The following is an 18,176-nucleotide window of genomic DNA, read 5'->3' as shown; positions in this document are numbered from 1 at the left end:
TTCAAAAACATTGTAAAAAAAACTTCAAACTCATGCTTTAAGTATTTTTTTTTTGAAAAAAAATCAAAACAATCAAAACGCTTTTAAAATGCGGAATCCAAAGCATTGCTAATCAAAATCTGGGAAAACAACACAAAAAATTAATAAAGTTCTCAATTTGGTTCGATCATTTAATTATAAGTAGAGTTTGAAAAAAAATAACCTTGGTCAATAAATTTTTTTATTTATTTATGACATTTCTTCAAACAAAATTTGCATAATGATTTTCAAATACAAAGAAAATAAACGGAAAAAAATTCAAAATGTTATATTTCAAAATCATGATCAAACAAATGTTATTTAGTAAAATAAATTTCATAATAATTATATATTATATTTAATGTTAATAAAACAAAATCATTTTGCCATACAACATATCCTTGTCTATATTTTAGTTATCGTCAAAAATTGGAAATTCAAGAAATCGTATTGAAATAAAAGCGCAACTGTGATCCAAATCTTGGTGTTGTTGAGCTTCCGATCTGATCCATGGGTTCAGAGCTCGAAATCACGGAACCTCTACTGTTGCCTGAATATACTGCAGCTGACGTTCATTCCCAATTCGAACGAATCCCAGAATGGAAAGAGCAGATTACAATCAGGGGTCTGGTGGCTAGCGCTGTATTGGGTGTCCTTTTTTGTGTGATTACGCATAAGCTCAATCTCACCGTAGGTATCATCCCTTCGCTTAATGTTGCGGCCGGTTTGCTCGGGTTTTTCCTCGTCAAGTCGTGGACTGGGCTCCTATCCAGATTTGGATTTCAGGTTCAGCCTTTTACTCGACAGGAGAATACTGTCATTCAAACTTGTGTAGTTGCTTGCTACGGTCTAGCCTTTAGCGGTAACTATAACTATTAACCATCTATTATTTTCGCTTTCTATATTCTTGTCATGTTTGTTTCTTGCTAGTTTTTATTTTGGCTAATTTTTGGAAATGCTGATTGGCAGGGGGATTTGGGTCATATTTGCTTTCTATGGATGAAAAAACATACAAACTCATAGGTGAAGGTTACCCCGGAAATCGGCCTGAGGATATCAAGAATCCCGGTCTATTGTGGATGATGGGGTTTATATTTGTTGTTAGTTTCCTTGGACTTTTTAGTTTGGCCCCTCTTCGGAAGGTAATTCTGGTTTTCCTCCGCTGTTCAATTTTTGCATTCGTGTTCGATGGACCAATCACATACGTTCACGAAAACATCAGGTCACATTAATATTCTTGTGACTGCTATTATGTATCGTGAATCAGTCATGGTTTCGTTGAGCAAAAGTTTTAACCAGAGCCCGGTAACACAAGTTTCGTAATTGGAATAGATTTCTGATCTCATTTTTACTCAAGGTTATGGTCTTGGGTTATAAGTTGACCTACCCAAGTGGAACTGCCACAGCAATGTTGATCAATAGCTTCCATACAAGTACTGGAGCTGAACTTGCCAGGTAAACAATCAACATATACTAGTTTTGGTATTCTATTTTCTGTCAATAATCTCAATATTGGGAAAGCTAACTGACACTTCATATAGCTCTGTGCTTCCAACATGGTTTAGTAAACACTGAAAAAGGTTCATTGCTATTAATAAGAGTGTTCGAATATTTTCGCTGCTCCTCGTGATAATCATGGTTCATGAGGATTATCTATCCTGCTTCACAATAGCTTGAAGCTTCTTTCCCGAATGTCTGATCTACATTCCCTTTGAGATATTAATTGGATGCCTTACTTGTTTGCTTATTCTTTCTCGGTTCTTTACCATGGTAATTTTGTTTCTACTGCGAGTTCTATTTTTTGACTGGAGAACCGAGAACATTATATTGCAAACTTTCGATCCTAACTAATGTGTACAAAAGATGAGAATTTGTTGTAGGTTGTTTGTGTTGAACTTCTATACTCGATGTTTGCTCTTGCCAATGTATGTGTCATTATCCTGTCTATACTTTTGTTGTTCCAGTCACTATCAAGATGGACTAACTCTCTGATAAATATTGAACCCTTTCACCCCTCCCCCTCCTCAGGAAGCAGGTTACTTGTCTTGGGAAATATCTGAGCATAAGCTTCTGCTGGAGCTTCTTTAAATGGTTCTTTAGCGGCATTGGTGACTCATGTGGATTTGACAATTTCCCCAGCCTGGGATTGATGCTGTACAAGAATACGTAACCTCCTTCCTTTAAAATTAGTAGCGGTTTTTGATATTATATTAAATGTTATACTTTTGAGAATGTGCTATTTCCAACGCAAATGCTCGGGTAATAGAAATGACCTGAGCTCTAGGGACATGGATTTAAAATTCATTTCTTGCAGGTTTTATTTTGACTTCAGTCCTACTTATGTTGGATGTGGTCTGATATGCCCTCATTTAGTCAATTGTTCCGTTCTCCTTGGAGCTATAATATCATGGGGTATTCTATGGCCATTCATTTCACAGCACGCAGGCGATTGGTATCCAGCTGGCCTTGAGAGCAATGATTTCAAAGGTCTCTATGGTTACAAGGTACTAGAATATCATAACATTCGGCTGATGAACCCGTAAAAATATTTGGGGAAGTGCACAGGGTTTTCCATAGAGACCCTAGAAGACTAAACTGAGAGGAGAACAAGAATGAAGGAGACATGTAGTTAATTATAAATAAACCTAGTTGATTTTTGGTGATGTTTATTCACCTTGCTCGGCGAAGTGGTCCATGCTTGCATCTAGGCTCATGTATCAACCATTTATTCCATTGATGAACCGATTTCCCAGTATGGATTAACTGATTCAGCTCTAGAAGTTTTATTCAAATTATTCATGAAGTGCATGTTCAAGATCTTTACTAGTGGCTAGTTGTTGTGCTTGCTCCCCAAACCAGGAATTCATTCACCCATGTCCTGTGCGCGATATAATTTTTGCTTCCTGGAACAATTTACATTTGTTGTTTGACTGGTTTTACCCGATTAATTGGGGTTAGTCCTGCCATGTCCTTTTATTTTCCACAGGTCTTCATAGCAATTGCTGTTATTCTTGGGGATGGGCTTTACAATTTGATCAAAATAGTATCAGTAACTATCAAGGAGATATGCACCAAACAAGAAAATCTTCTAATTGTCAGGGAAGCTGTTGGTGAGAGTTATATCTTCAAGTCTTACAAATATCTAAGTTAATTTAATGTGAGCTGATGAAATTTTGGAGATCTCAGTTTTGGCATACTAAGATCTACTATTTGGCAAAACATATTAATTAGAAATTTTCCGTCTTGAAATTTTCATTTGATAGATGGCAGCAATTCAAATTTATTAGCAGAGCAGAAGAAGCAAGATGAAGTTTTCCTCAAAGATAAGATTCCTTTCTGGTTTGCCGCTTCTGGATATGTTGGCTTGGCAGCTATATCAACTGCCACTATGCCAGTGATCTTCCCTCCCCTAAAGTGGTACCTGGTTCTTTGTGCATATATTATTGCTCCAGCTCTCGCTTTTTGCAACTCATATGGTTGTGGGCTAACAGACTGGAGTTTGGCTTCTACTTATGGAAAGATCGGTCTCTTTATCATTGCATCACTTGTAGGAAGCGACGGTGGGGTTATAGCTGGTTTGGCAGCTTGTGGAGTTATGATGTCTATTGTATCCACAGCTGCTGATTTAATGCAGGATTTTAAAACTGGTTACCTTACTCTGTCTTCAGCTAAGTCTATGTTCGTGAGCCAATTACTTGGAACAGGCATGGGGTGTGTAATTGCACCCCTCACATTTTGGATGTATTGGAGTGCCTTCGATATTGGGTCCCCCGATAGCCCATACAAAGCACCATACGCTGTTATTTATAGGGAAATGGCCATACTGGGAGTCCAGGGATTCTCTGAACTTCCCAGTCACTGCCTTGCCATTTGCTGTGGCTTCTTCGCTGCTGCGTTGGCTATAAATCTTTTGAGAGACGTGACCCCAAAAAAGATTTCGCAGTATATTCCTATTCCTATGGCGATGGCAATCCCATTTTACATTGGAGCTTACTTTGCTATTGACATGTTCATTGGAACTGTGATTTTATTTGTGTGGGAGCGAATAAATAAGAAAGATGCAGAAGATTACGCTGGTGCTGTTGCTTCAGGTTTGATATGCGGCGACGGGATATGGACTATACCTTCTGCAATTCTTTCTATTTTAAGGATAAATCCACCCATCTGCATGTACTTCAGGCCCTCTGGAAGTAGCTAGAAATGTTTGTGCTTGGGTTGTAGTTCTTGGTTGTTTTACGTTGTGACCTTGTACCTTTCAATTTCAGCATCCAAGTTGGTAGTTACATGGCATGATCAGCAATGGTGTGTGAAATTTTCTTGAAAGGCTTCGCTCATTTAAAACTGGTGTTGCTTATTGGACGGAGATAAGAGTACTTGAGCAATATAAACTTACGTGCATACATACCCAAACAAAGGTGCTTCTCGTCTTGCCAATTCGCATCTCAGTCCATGTTAATAAGCGTAAAAGGCTACTCCTAATGAAACCGCAATCAAAAAAAAAAAAAAAAAAACACTCATTCACCACTTTTCATAGCCTGGGATGCAGGTGAACTTGGGTGTGGAAAATCAAAACTGAATCTTAAATGCCTTTTGAATCCAATGATTTGCAGACACTTGATTACGATCCTTGTCTTCTTTGCAAGGGGTGGTCTGATTAGTGCATTGAATTAACAGGAACAGATAGGCCTGGTTTGTTGTCTGTGCTAACTGTTCTGTGTGATAAATGCTGTAGTTCATGTCGATGATGGCAAAACAGGTCTCGCGCGCCATTGAACGCCTTGCAATGTTGTTAAAGGAGACAATGATGACACTTTCACCTCGATCTGGGAGTGTGTAGTTCATGTTATTATTTATTATATCAGATTGTACTGAAAAAGATTGTAAGGTCCAAAGATCGATACGACTTAAAACACGAGTAATTGTTTTTTAAATTCATCATCCTCTCACCATTTTAATTAAGATTTTGCCTTTATATTAACTAATTTTCAATTAATTTGGTGAATCTAAATAAAAATCAATTCAATTATATCATCTATTCAAAATTAATAAAATTAATTGAATATTGTTTTTTATACACTATATATAGAATTTTAAAAAAAATTGGGTTAATTTATAACATGAACCTCATTTATTGGTTAATTAATTTTCAGTTAGACCAAGTGATGAATATATATATGTATGTATGGGTTGAAACTTGAAAGAATAATAAATTTAATGTAAAAAAATAGAATATTAAATTTATTTTAAAGTTGCCCGTCCATATTCCCGTTATATTTTTTGTAATCCCATCACAACTCTTCACAATTTAAAAAAACAAAAACAAAAACAAAAAAAAAACATCATCATGAGACGCATAAATATGCCCAGGGTGCGTGCAACATCACCTATTCATTAGATTAAGCAATTAGTAAACGTATCTTAACTTAACTACACTATGCAAAACATCTAAAACCACGCAAACCCAAATCTTCATCTACAATGATCCAACATTGCAACAAATACCACCCTTCCAATAACGCCACAGACACCAATGATCCTACTGTCGATTCATGGGGGCCATTGGCAATGATGATGCCTGAGTGCAAAAACTACCTTCTGATGTTTGGAAGTTCTGATAAGAATCAGTCGCTGTAGCAAAAGCAGAAGCCCCATTGATAGGAGTGCCAACTGGAGAATAGCTAGGCAAGGGTGCCGCCAGCTGTTGGCTCATGTTATAGCCATATGGTCCATTCATCATGGGCATGGCACTATGCAGATACTGGGGCAGTGGATAAAGCTGTATGGGTGGTGGCAGTGGCGGCAATGGGGGAGGGGATGATGGTGGTGGTGGAGGAGGAGGAGCTTCATCGGAATTCAACTCCTGTGAGTTGATTGGTAAATTGTGTTGCAGTTGTTCGGGATGTGAAAAGGGTAGAACCACTGCCTGCGGATACTGAGGGACATAAGAAGGGTGATCATTCTCGATCTTTGCCCTCTTTTCTGAAGGATAATCGCTGGGAAAGTCTTTAGGTGGATTGCCTATAACTCCTGGTTCAAGAGAAGCGATGGCGTAACTCAATACTTGAGCTGAGGATGTTAATGCTGTGAGTTGTGCCGCAACTGCAGCTGCTGCAGATTTAGGATCTTCTACATAGCCAGATTCATCGGCCAAAGATGCCTGACGAGCATGGATTGTTGAAACTGATTGCTCTCTGGCTCCAGGTGTAAGATTCTGTGGCACCTGAGAGGCGGAACTTTTCATTCCACTTTGTTCAGGTAAAACTTGACCATTACCACTGCTGCCAAGCAACTGCCTGCAAATACTGCTTGCCTGTTCTGAGCAAGTCTGGGCTGCCTGGGAATTATTAATTTGGAAATTCTTTTTATTAACACAGTCGCCAAATTGGCCATCGGCAAAAATTCACACAACAGAAATGAGTAAGAACGAAATGAATTACCTGGAGTTGATCACGGACTTGGTCCAGCTTATATTCCTAAAAGCAATGCAAGAAGCTCATGGTCAGAAAAAGGGTATTAGGTAATCAAAATGAAACGTAAGATCATAAATTCCAAAACCACTGTACACGTACACTCCAAAAAATCTACCTGCTCCTGTAGTGCCTCTCGCAAAAAAGTTACAAGGTCGGATCTCAAAGCTTCAAAAACTTGTAGCTGCTCTATGCAGTCCTTTAATGTTGCATTCTGCCCCTTCAGTTCATCGGTGATGCTACCATTGACATTGCCTACTCAATTCCAACAGGAAAGAGGATCCAACAAAGGCAGAAAGGGTAAAAGAGAGCTGGATGTATATTAGTTGCCAGCTTTAAAAACAAAACTAAACATTAAAGAAAAACTACACATACATGAATATAGGCAGATATATTACACGTCATATAGCTCAATTTTTAATCTAAAGGACCCACCAGAATTCAAAAAATGATATATGATCACCGCGAACACCATAATTTCACGGTCATCATCCACTAAGGTAGAGCTAGTTTTTTTATCTGCACTTATTGCAGAACAAAATAAATCGTGCAAAGGCGATTCTTAATCTCAAAGAAATTCTCTCTCCTTTCTATCTATCAAGTAGCTTTGCCTACCCTTCAAAAAAAAAGTAGCTTTGTCTACTCCAGCAAGAATGTTCACACCTAAGCTTTCTCAAGCCCAAGTATAGCAAGCATTTACACACAAGTTAGGGTGTGGCTAATCCGCTCATACATGCTCTGGCACATAGGGCCGTGGGAGGGAAAATGGAATGGAACAGTCGCTCAATCAGAGAAATTTCCTGACCTTTGAATGTGGATGAACATGGAGCTCTCCACATTTATCGCATAAAAGTTAATCCTTTCCATAGCATTAGGAAGTTAAATGGTACTCATAGTTAATCTCAATTACATTCTTCTAACATAGACTTCGCAGCTTCACATTCCAGATTTAACATTGACAGTGCAAAAACTTGCTATTTTGGTACGAGTTGATTTAAGTAGTCTGAGAAATCCAATTGCAACGAAGCTTAAAGTATGCCACTCACAGCATGTGGATAGTTTTTTTTTTCTTTTTTTTTTTTAAAAAAGCATATGGATAGTTTTAATTACAAAGCAATGCAAATTTTTAAACATCCACAATTATTGTCATAAGCTACAAACTGGACTCTACCTGCAATAAATCAGTGCGAGGGTGGATTGAACAAGTATAATTAATATGCATAAAATAAAATAAGTACCTAATCTGTAATCTCCTTCAATATCTTTATCCACTTTCTCCAAAAAGGAGATGGCATTTCTGCACTTGTACAAAATGCCATCTTCCTCCTGTTGACCGTTGTAAACAGCTTGATAACCTGAAACTAACTTATCCAGAGTATTGGCACCAGCCGGCTTCTGCTTGTAAGTGAAGGATAGAATGAACATACAAAGATTACATTAAAATTGATGCACCAAGGAAAAAACATCAAATGAAATAAAAGTACCAGTTTATATCCTGCATGCTTCCAATTCCTATTGTCATATTCTGATTGCCTTTTCACAAACTCTTCCTTGAGAATATGGCCCCTTGACCCAAATACTTTTCGCTCCTCCCAGATACTTATCTGTTAGTGATTCAAATATAATGAATTACCTACTGTTCACATCACAGAGCCGTTCCAATAACAATATTGGGAACAGAAATGCAAGATAACTCAATCGATGACATGCTATTGTTCTTAATCTTGTCAAAATCCCGAGAAGCATTTAGAAGGTAGGTTCCATTAAGCAAAATATGTTCCCACAAGAGAAACATGTTTGTACCTACATTTCCAGGTGTATGTGTTAAAGACCACCTTAGGATGCCAAAATAACTATCAACAATCACATTACAGTACAAAACAAAACCCCAATACAGCTACCAATAAGAGCCTCATCCCAAAAGATGGCAGCCACATTGTGACATTCATGTATGTTTAGAGTGGTACTAAAGGGTCAAACCTCAAAGGCATCATGCCAACTTGGTTTTTAGGAAATGGGATTAAATTACAAAAGTTTGATTATGGGTCATGTTTGTGAAGACGGTGCAGTGTGAAGCCTAATCGAGAAAGAGTAAAACAAAAGAGAGACGAAAAAATCACTTAAATAATTTGATAAATATCTTAAAAATAAGATTTTACTTTCATGTGATCACTGTAACTTTGCACACATGATCTGAATAAAACGTTCATCTGAATAACTATAAGATGAGGCTAGGCGGATGTTTTAAGTCGGACCTTTGTAAATAAAAATTGAACGATGACCGAAACTATTTTTTTTTAAAACAAAAAAATCAAAACCTTGAATCAATCTTCATAGATTTAGTTCGTGCATTTTTTTCTTCTATAAGGAACATACCTTGTTGATGCCACTGAGTAACTGACAATCCTTTATATAATATGAAAAGGGTAAGTTACAATTCTGCATGTAAAATAATAGTAGAAATGGAGAAACATACCAAGCGAAAAGAAGCATTCCTGCCAAACTCATCCCCATTTTCGATTACATCACGAAGAGAACCCGGAAGAACCTTCCAAAACTCCACAACAAACTCTACACCTTTTCGTCTGCTGTTTTGGAGAATGTCGTTTGCAAGATACAGGAAAGCCAATCGCTGCTCACGAGGAGCGCAATGAAATTGTCTATCCCATGTTTCAACAACTTGTTTAGCTTTGTTCATATGAAAAATGCACCAATGTGATAGAGCTTAATCATGTCAAGGAAATGTAACAGAAAAATTAGAAGATGATGTTCATCTGGAGGGTAAATAACTTAACATCACAGAAAAAACACATGGTATCGTTTCAAGTTTAAAGAGAAGCAAAATGTGAATTTTGTCACCTTTCGAATATAATTATGCAACATAATGTAGAAGAAATTCTTCATCCTCAAATGATCTTAATGAATATTTGTCTTGGACAGTCCACTCTGATGTCATAAAAAAATAGATGCTAGCAGTACCAATCAACAATGAGACAGTGCTGTAGAGTTTCAACGAGTAAATTGTTTCAACATGGAAATCCAACTGTAAGATCAGGCCTAACATGCATAACACATTTAGCAGTCGTAAATGCTAATAAAAGGTTATCAACAGGTATAAATATGTCAGGAAGTAATAATTAGAAGGATACTCTCAATGCTCTGCTGTGAGCTGTTGAGCTTCGCCAGCTTCTCAACCAGAATAAGGGGATTAAAATTGCTTCCCATTGTTTCTCAAACAAAGCAAAACTGGTCAGTGGGCCCCAAGACAGACCCAATGAACACAAAAAGGAAAAGAGAGAAGGCAATCCTGCAAGACAAATATAAATGAAAAGATAATAAGCAGGCTTGGAAATTGAAAATAACCACCCACCAGCCAACAGACTAGCAGCAGCGCTGCTCCAAGGATAACTGCAGCAGGTATCATCAACCAATACCACTAAACTCTGCTGCTGTGCAATACGTATAGAAAAGCACAATGCTGAAAACAGCCATGAGACTGAGGAGAGTGTTTGCAGCTGAATACATATTTGGTATTATTTTGGGTATATTAGCAGGAAGCAGAAGCTCCTACCACCCACAACATGTGGCTATTAAATATCAGGTAAAATTGAGTCCCAGATGGGATACTGCAACCTCAATTTTCATAACTAAAAGCACAAATGGTTTCTGAAATTTCAGGGCATTTACCAAAGTTACGACATAAATGCTAGTGAACTATGGGTGTTTCATCTTTAAGACAACCGATAATTGAATGGGATCTATGATCCCAAACAGATTTGCATGACCACTTAATTAATGAAACATACAATTGATACCACAAAAGAGATATCATGGTCACTCGTTGTAATTAATTCAACGAATGGTTATTAATTTAACAACCGAATAGTTATTGAATAATCAATTCCACAAAAGAGATATCATAGTCACTCACTCATTGTAATTAATTCAACAAATGGTTATTAAGTTAACACACAACGAATAGTTACTGCATGTAATTTAAGGTTAATTATTCTAAAGTTCATTTCATGTACTTTAAGGTTAATATTTTTGAGAACTAATAAGTTCAAATACGAAATGTCCATTAACTTAGCTTCTTTTCAAGTAAATAGTTGGAAAAAAGGAATTTGAAGTTTAACAAATTATAGGGTGACGTATGCTCGAATCTATAATGACAAACCAAACAATTAATCTCAACCAGTTAAAGTTAAAGCCTAATTATCGCAAGAAACCTTAAACAGCATTAATGATGATTACAATACTCAAAAAAATTAGCTAGAAAAGAATCTGAATGGTTGGTCAATTTTTTTATTAATATTCTAATTTATTAGTAATAAACCACGTACCCAATATCAAGTATAATTACAATTAATTTTTTTTTATATTTAATAAGGGGGGAATGTCAATTGTTTCTACCCATAATAACATTACAAACCAATAGAAATTCTTCATTCCTTCCAATAATGTACCAAGAAGATTAACAAGAAGGTAGATAGTTTGATTTTCATGACTTTAAACACTGAGAAAAAACTTGGTCAATGGTCACGGTTAGTCCAACATCTTCTTTTTTGAGCTCCATGTCTATAGCTCTTTATTATCATATTCTTTTATGAACGTCTAGGTCCATAGCCCTTTATTAGTTAGTTATGAACATTTTAGTTTGATAATTAGTGCCATAACATCTCCATATAAATTGCGGTTTAAGCATTGGTAAACTATTTACTCTAAATTTTTGGGTTACTATGCTTATGCTTGGTGTGTGGATGGATAAACATAGTTCAACTTTGTTTCAATTCAAGTTGTTCTATAGGTGTTACGCTAATTATCATTTGGTAATAACAGAAGTTTCAGATATTGTATTTTTAAACCTATTTAAAAAACAAAATTATATTACATCTAATTGGTTGTCTGTGTGTTGCACGTACTTCATGCAAAGCATGTAACAAATGAATGCAAAGTATAAAGGATGCATGTACTTCATGCAATGCACATAACGAATGAATTCAAAATTAAAACCTTTCATCTCTGCTATATTAAGCAAATTGATATATGAAAAATACATGTCAATACAAATGATTTGAAGAGAATTTAGGAAAATCTACCCACAGGCCACAAATTTTTTGATTGACAGTGAAGTGGAACTATTTATTGAAAAAAGACAACTATTTTGTGCGAGACACTCAGAAGTAGCGGCTATAAATCGTTAGTGATATCAATGATCAATTATTTCCCCCCCAAAAAAAAAAATTAATAACTCAATTGCTTTATTTCAACCAACACACAAGTTCCTGATGCATAAAATAACAATTACACCTGAAGCATAAATGCATAAGTTATACTGATACAGGGGAAAAACAAAGCAGGTAAAGAGAAACGAAAGAAATTAAGCCCGCATTTGAAAGTAAAAAAAAATACAGCAGAGTATAACACGATAGCTTTAAACAAACCTTTTGAGGAAGAGACTGAGGGAGCGGCTTTAGGCAATAAAAGGTCGAATTTTTACACAAGAGCACAAATCTGAGCTACTGGAAAAATTAGGGGTTTCTACTGGAACCTAAAACTTTTCACCGAAAAAAACGATATTTTTTGTTGTTTGATACGTCTGAGTTGTCTACATGTATCCTACAGCAGCAGCAGTGAGAATTGGAGCATGCAACGGCCGAATTTAGGGTTTGGTTGGGCTCTGAGGGCAAACGGAGATTTTAGATGCACAAGGGGGGAGAAGATTGTTTTGCAAAATATGTTGATGGTATTTTAAGATTATATAAATAATTCTCAAATTAGTCCCTCAATTTATGCTGCGTTCCTGATTTGTTCCCTCGTTTTTCTATTGATTCAATTTAATCCTTCGTCTTTAGTATTTATGCAATTGATCCTTCCGTCCATTTCAATGTTAAAACAAAAGGTTTTTATCTGCTTAGCCAGCCAAGTGCTTTAATTCTCACCTCTTCAACCGGTCAAACACACCTTAATCGTCAATTTCCTTTTCTCTAACTCTGTAATCCCTAATTTTTCCATATAAACAGATCGTTCTGCCATGCAAAATTCATATAAGTACAATTAACTCTAGGAAAAAATAGAAACACGATTAACTCAAGAAAAAAATAGCAAACTTATTGATAAAGAATATTAAAATTGAATTATAACAATAAAACACGTGATCTTACAATCTCAAGACTAAATTATGAACGTGACCTAAAATGAATTACTAAATTGGGAATTATCCCATTGTAATAACTAACAAAGCATATATTTAAAATTTAATAATATACGTGGGATTTAATTTACAATTGATGAATATTCATTTTTATATAAATTTGTAGGTTTAGCATCTTAAGAATATTAATTTCATATATATAAAATATATGATGTATTGATGAATACATTGAAAATAATAAGGAAAATGGACATATATATATATATATATATATGGCAATGGATTCATGTGACTAAAATAGGAAAAATTCGACCCTACCCCATGAGTATTATCTCATGGGATATGTGGTATGATTTAATTAGTGCATATCATATGGGTCCTACATGATTGAGTGAGTCTCACATGATATGCACCAATTACATATTGCCACCTACCCCATGGGGTAGGGTCGAATCAACCCTAAAATAGAAGGTGTGATTAAAAATCCTTGTAGAATGTCCAAACATTATATATATATACATATATAATTTTTTGTCCTATAAAATAAATAAGGGAAATGCTATGTGTACATGGAGGGTTACACACTACACATGAAATTACAAAAGTATCCCTCCACTTTATTTGAAAAAACTCTTTCCAAAATATATTTATGTAATTTCAAGTGCTACATGTAATCCAACGTGTAACCCTTCGTGTACATGTAGCATCACCCAATAAATAATGTGATTGGGATATAATGCATGTAAAGAAAGTTAGAAAAGATTTGGATGTGTGAAGAATGATAGATGGATAATAATATATAAATTAATAAGAAAATGGATTGAATTGGTGAAAAGTGGTGGAGAGCAAGTGATGTTGTAAACCACCCCTCATTTTCCAAAGTATCCGCTCAACCCCAGCTAGCATGCAGCATACGATACGATGCATGTATAATTCCCCTTCACTTTAGGGTCTTTTTCTTTCTTTCTTTCTTTCTGTCTGCTTAACTCCTTAATTTGTATTCCTCTCTCTCTCTCTCTCTCTGTGTCTCAAAAATCTGTCATGGATTTACAGAAAGAATCACCCACCAATGATGAGAACCAGAAGCATGAGCCCGATCAAGAAGATTCATCGCCCAAACCACTCCCGGATATTATTATTATTAATGCCACCGACCCCCAGCAGCCTGACAATATTATTATTGATCATCAGGAAGACAATAATAATAATAATAATAGCCAGCTCCAAGAAGAATCGTCCCCCAGCTTGCCACCTGATCTTAACAAGGTTTCCGAAGAAATCGATCAATACATTTCCGATTTGTCTCCTGCAGATGATGATCCCCTGGACGTCCCTATCTTCGTCGAGCAATTTGCCCTTCTTGTGGAAGCTAAGATGGAAGAATTGGATAGCCCCTCCGTGAAATGGAGTAAACTCACTGAAGAAGATTCCAATTCATTTCTCAAAGTTGTTGATCGGGTTTGTTCCCTGCTCAACGCCATCTTACAATTCTCCTCAGAATACAAGTACGCTCATTCAATCAACCTCGTCGGCCGGGTTCTCCACCATGCAATGTCTTACCTCGAGGAAGAATTCAAATCACTTCTCGAAGATTATAAGATAATAATATTCCCTGATTCTGCAGAATATGTCGACAAAATTATTATAAAGCCCAAGCAATCAACTTCTAATCAAGAAGATCATCAAAATCAGCCCACAGAATCTGAGGAGGAAAAGTACCATTTTCCAGGAATATATTCAGATGACGTTATTTCAAACCTCGCTAGGCTGTCCAAGGCAATGATTGATGGAGGCTATGAAAAGGAGTGTTGCGAGGTCTATTTTGTGGCCAGAAGAAATGCATTGGAAGAGACCATACACAAACTTGGATTTGAGAAATACAGCATCGATGATGTTCAAAAAATGAACTGGGAATCCCTGGAGAGAGAGATTGTTGCCTGGATCAGAACCATCAACCAATGCACAACCGTTCATTTTCCCAGGGAGCGCAACCTCGCGGTCTCGGTGTTCCCAGATCATCATCCTTCAATGTTTGAAAGCCTCGCATATTGTGTAATGACTCAGCTCCTCAATTTTGCCGAGGCTGTTTCTCTCACGAAACGAGCGGCTGAAAAGTTGTTCAAGTTTCTTGATTTATACGAGGCTTTAAGAGATATTCCCCCGACTACTGACACCTTCTTCCCGCAAGATCTAGACTTGGCACGTGAGCTTAAAACAGAGGCCTCCATGATAAGAAGTCATCTTGGGGAAGCCATGGTTCTGATTTTCGTGGAGCTTGAAAACTCAATCAATTCTGATTCTGGGAAAACTCCAGTTCCAGGTGGCGCGGTTCATCCCTTGACTCGGTACATCATGAATTATCTGAAATACGCGATCGAGTACAAAGAAACATTAGAGCAAGTTTTCAGGGAGCATCAGAAGATTGAGAGAGCAGATTCGGCCACGGGATCAGATTTCGATTACAACTCACAAGCCGCCGCCCAGAACGAAATTATAAGAGCAAAGGAATCACCCTTCCAGGCTCAGATGATAAAGGTGATGGATTTACTAGATTCGAATCTAGAAGGAAAATCTAAGGTTTACAGGGACCCTTCATTGAGCATGATTTTCATGATGAACAATGGTAGGTACATAATGCAAAAGATTAAAGGGTCGAATGAAATCAACAGCCTGATGGGGAACACGTGGTGCAGGAAAAGATCGTCAGATCTGAGGCAATATCACAGGGGATATCAGCGTGAAACATGGGGCAAATTGTTGGGTTGTTTGCATCCGGAGGGGTTGACGGTGAACGGAAAAGTGGCGAAGCCAGCCTTGAAGGAGAGATTCAAGAGTTTCAATGCAATGTTCGATGAAATACACAAGACACAGAGCAGTTGGGTGGTGAGCGATGAGCAGCTTCAATCAGAACTAAGGGTTTCCATATCGAACATGGTGATTCCAGCTTACAGGTCATTTTTAGGAAGGTTCAGTCAAGTGTTCACTCCAGGAAGACAAACAGAGAAGTATGTTAAGTACCAGGCTGAAGATATCGAAACATACATCGATGAGTTGTTCGATGGGAATGCATCCCCAATGGGAAGGAAACTATAATTAATTATATATATATATATATGATCAGCACGTACATGCATCGTAGTGTACAGTACATATCAGTAAAATACGTCCTGCCCAACTCAAGACTGAATTTCCAGAGGGTTGGCTTCACCTGATTATAATTTCAGGGGACATTACTGCTAGCTGCTTTTTTCCCCCCATTTTTGTTTAGTTTATAGTTTCAGTTTTCGTCTTCCACTTGTTTCTAAGATACCACATCAGAATATATATATCAAGAATGCAATTTTTACGGATTTTAATAATACACATATATAATTGCCCACCTAAAGAGTACTACCAACATGTCTTGTATATATCATCACCACCAAAAAGAATAAATAAATCCATTGCATTTCTATATGTCATCTATGAATACACGATAGAATGCAAAAGGATTTCCTCTTGAAAGACAATATGTTTTTCTTTTTTCTGTGCTGATAAATTCTTAAATAACGAATTCTCAATTAAATAAGAGTAAATTTGGTAAATCGGTAGGATGATGACACAAAAATATGCAAGTTTAATAATACATTATATAAGACTAGTAACCGATGTACACGCTCCGCTTGTATGTAAATAATAATTTAATATCTAGTTAAAATTATAATAAATATGAAATTTTAAAATTTTCAATTAATATGTTGATTCTAAAGAAAAATACAATGAAATTAATTAAAATGAATCCTTAATTTTAGCACGATATAGATAGTGGGTGGTTTTTTATAGGAGTGAGAAATGCTATATTTTTACCATTTTATCTAATAATATATATGAAATGCAATGTATGTTTGAGGGTTAAAATTGTAAATTTATATTGGTGTCATCAAACACACCAAAGTAGTTTCTAAATGGGTCTCAACATTTATATAATAGTAAATATGAATAATCCAACTAAGTGAAGAATTATTTTGTAATCAATACAATAGCGCTTATTTATATATTGAGAAAAAAGATTATGGATGTGTTTGGTGAGAGAGAGAGAAAAAAATGAAACGCTGATCCGTACAAGAATATACAACCTTGTTACATTCCGATATATTTTTCAGGAAATAAGGTTGGTGTTGAAGACAATTAGGATGATTCAACACTAGCTAGGCAAGAAATATATATTGGTGGGGAACAAATTAGAACAAGGAAATTGTGGTTGAATTGAATGACCAGAAAAGAAAGAAAGAAAGAAAGATCAAACATATCTATTTCTATTTTTCTACTATAAAAGCATGAATGTAGGGGTAAAGTTTTTGCAATGTGTATATACATGTTTACCCTTTTATTTTATATAAATGAGATAATAATGAGGGTTATATTTGTAAAATTGCAAAAATTATAGGGACAAAGATGTAAAATGCACACCACAATAATTTCACATATAACTTTTATTTTAATGACCTCTATTTAATTCTATAACTTTCACTTTAGTTCTATCATACTATTAATTGTGTCAAATATTTATAAGACATATAATTTATATGTTTTTTTTCTTTTGTCCATTATTTGTAATATTCTAATATAAATTTTGTAATAATATATTATTATTATTATTTAATCGAGGAATAGATTATTTTTATCGAAAAATAGTATATTAAAATTTTTTGCAAAATAAACAAATGCATATAGTAAAATTATATAGCATTTTGACAAATTCTTAAAAAATATTTAAAGTAATTAAATAGAAAGAAATTCAAAATTACAAAATAATAAATGCTTATAGTAAAAATATATAACATTTTGACAGATTCTTATAAAATATTTCAAGTAAATAAACAGAAATTCAAGAATTCAAGATTTGTTTTAATTATGTATTATGATGATTTATTTCAAAGATCTATTATAAATATAATTCAAATAGTATATTAATAAAAAGTCTTCAAAAATAAATAAATGATTATAATAAAAATTTTATGATGTTTTAAAAAATTTCAAATATTTAAAGTAAATAGACAAAAATGTATAGGTAAACTTTTTTCATTGTGTATATACATATTTACCCTTTTATTCTATATATATAAATCAAAAAATAATGAGGGTTATATTTGTAAAATTAAAAAAATAAAGGGACAAAAATGTAAAATACACAACAAAATAATTTTACATATAACTTTCATTTTGATGGAATCTATTTAATTTGATCTAGCTATGACTTGTACTTTAGCTTTATCATACTATTAATTATGTCAAATATTTCGCACATAAAATTTATATGTTCTTCCACTTTACTTTCTTCTTACTATTAATTGTGTCAAAATTTTATACATAAATTTTATATGTTATTATTTTTTTTTTCTTTTCGTCCATGTATTTGTAATATTTTAGTATAAATTTTGAAATAACATATTAATACTATTCAATCAAATGATATATTATTGTCATCAATAAATAGTATATCAAAAATTCTTGAAATTTTTTTTAAAAAAAATGCATATAGTTAAATTATATAGAAT

At 35.0% G+C, this 18,176-nt stretch overlaps 3 protein-coding genes across 3 annotated transcripts; 2 read left to right on the top strand and 1 right to left on the bottom strand.

Annotated features, from left to right (window-relative positions):
* Nucleotides 1-438: 438 nt before the first annotated feature.
* Nucleotides 439-4,811, top strand: LOC140865638 (probable metal-nicotianamine transporter YSL6). The gene is made up of 7 exons (XM_073270350.1): nucleotides 439-880; nucleotides 988-1,160; nucleotides 1,376-1,473; nucleotides 2,047-2,184; nucleotides 2,333-2,522; nucleotides 3,005-3,128; nucleotides 3,282-4,811. Exons 1-7 carry the CDS (start codon nucleotides 529-531, stop codon nucleotides 4,214-4,216), a joined length of 2,010 nt encoding a protein of 669 aa, XP_073126451.1. The 5' UTR covers nucleotides 439-528; the 3' UTR covers nucleotides 4,217-4,811.
* Nucleotides 4,812-5,274: 463 nt separating this feature from the next.
* On the bottom strand, nucleotides 5,275-12,201 carry LOC140865639 (uncharacterized). Its single transcript, XM_073270351.1, has 8 exons — nucleotides 11,930-12,201; nucleotides 9,635-9,792; nucleotides 8,962-9,209; nucleotides 7,970-8,089; nucleotides 7,724-7,880; nucleotides 6,604-6,740; nucleotides 6,456-6,491; nucleotides 5,275-6,352 (listed from the first exon to the last, which is right to left on the bottom strand). Exons 2-8 carry the CDS (start codon nucleotides 9,708-9,710, stop codon nucleotides 5,555-5,557), a joined length of 1,572 nt encoding a protein of 523 aa, XP_073126452.1. The 5' UTR covers nucleotides 9,711-9,792; nucleotides 11,930-12,201; the 3' UTR covers nucleotides 5,275-5,554.
* Nucleotides 12,202-13,680: 1,479 nt separating this feature from the next.
* On the top strand, nucleotides 13,681-15,936 carry LOC140860715 (exocyst complex component EXO70C2-like). Its single transcript, XM_073263721.1, has one exon. The coding sequence runs from the start codon at nucleotides 13,681-13,683 to the stop codon at nucleotides 15,730-15,732; it is 2,052 nt and encodes a 683-aa protein (XP_073119822.1). The 3' UTR covers nucleotides 15,733-15,936.
* The last annotated feature ends 2,240 nt before the right edge of the window (nucleotides 15,937-18,176 follow it).

Source organism: Henckelia pumila, chromosome 4 (assembly GCF_033568475.1).
Source record: "Henckelia pumila isolate YLH828 chromosome 4, ASM3356847v2, whole genome shotgun sequence".
NCBI lineage: Eukaryota > Viridiplantae > Streptophyta > Magnoliopsida > Lamiales > Gesneriaceae > Henckelia > Henckelia pumila.
Note: the sequence above shows the minus strand (reverse complement) of the source record. Positions and strands in the feature narration are given on the sequence as shown.

Coding starts and splice junctions, on each gene's coding strand:
- LOC140865638 (XM_073270350.1), top strand. CDS start 529: ATGGGTTCAGAGCTCGAAATCACGGAACCTCTACTGTTGCCTGAATAT. Junction 2,523..3,004: donor AAGGTCTCTATGGTTACAAG/GTACTAGAATAT, acceptor TATTTTCCACAG/GTCTTCATAGCAATTGCTGT. Junction 3,129..3,281: donor AATTGTCAGGGAAGCTGTTG/GTGAGAGTTATA, acceptor TTCATTTGATAG/ATGGCAGCAATTCAAATTTA.
- LOC140860715 (XM_073263721.1), top strand. CDS start 13,681: ATGGATTTACAGAAAGAATCACCCACCAATGATGAGAACCAGAAGCAT.
- LOC140865639 (XM_073270351.1), bottom strand. CDS start 9,710: ATGGGAAGCAATTTTAATCCCCTTATTCTGGTTGAGAAGCTGGCGAAG. Junction 6,741..7,723: donor TGAAGGAGATTACAGATTAG/GTACTTATTTTA, acceptor GGAATTGAGTAG/GCAATGTCAATGGTAGCATC. Junction 6,353..6,455: donor AAGTCCGTGATCAACTCCAG/GTAATTCATTTC, acceptor AATAATTCCCAG/GCAGCCCAGACTTGCTCAGA.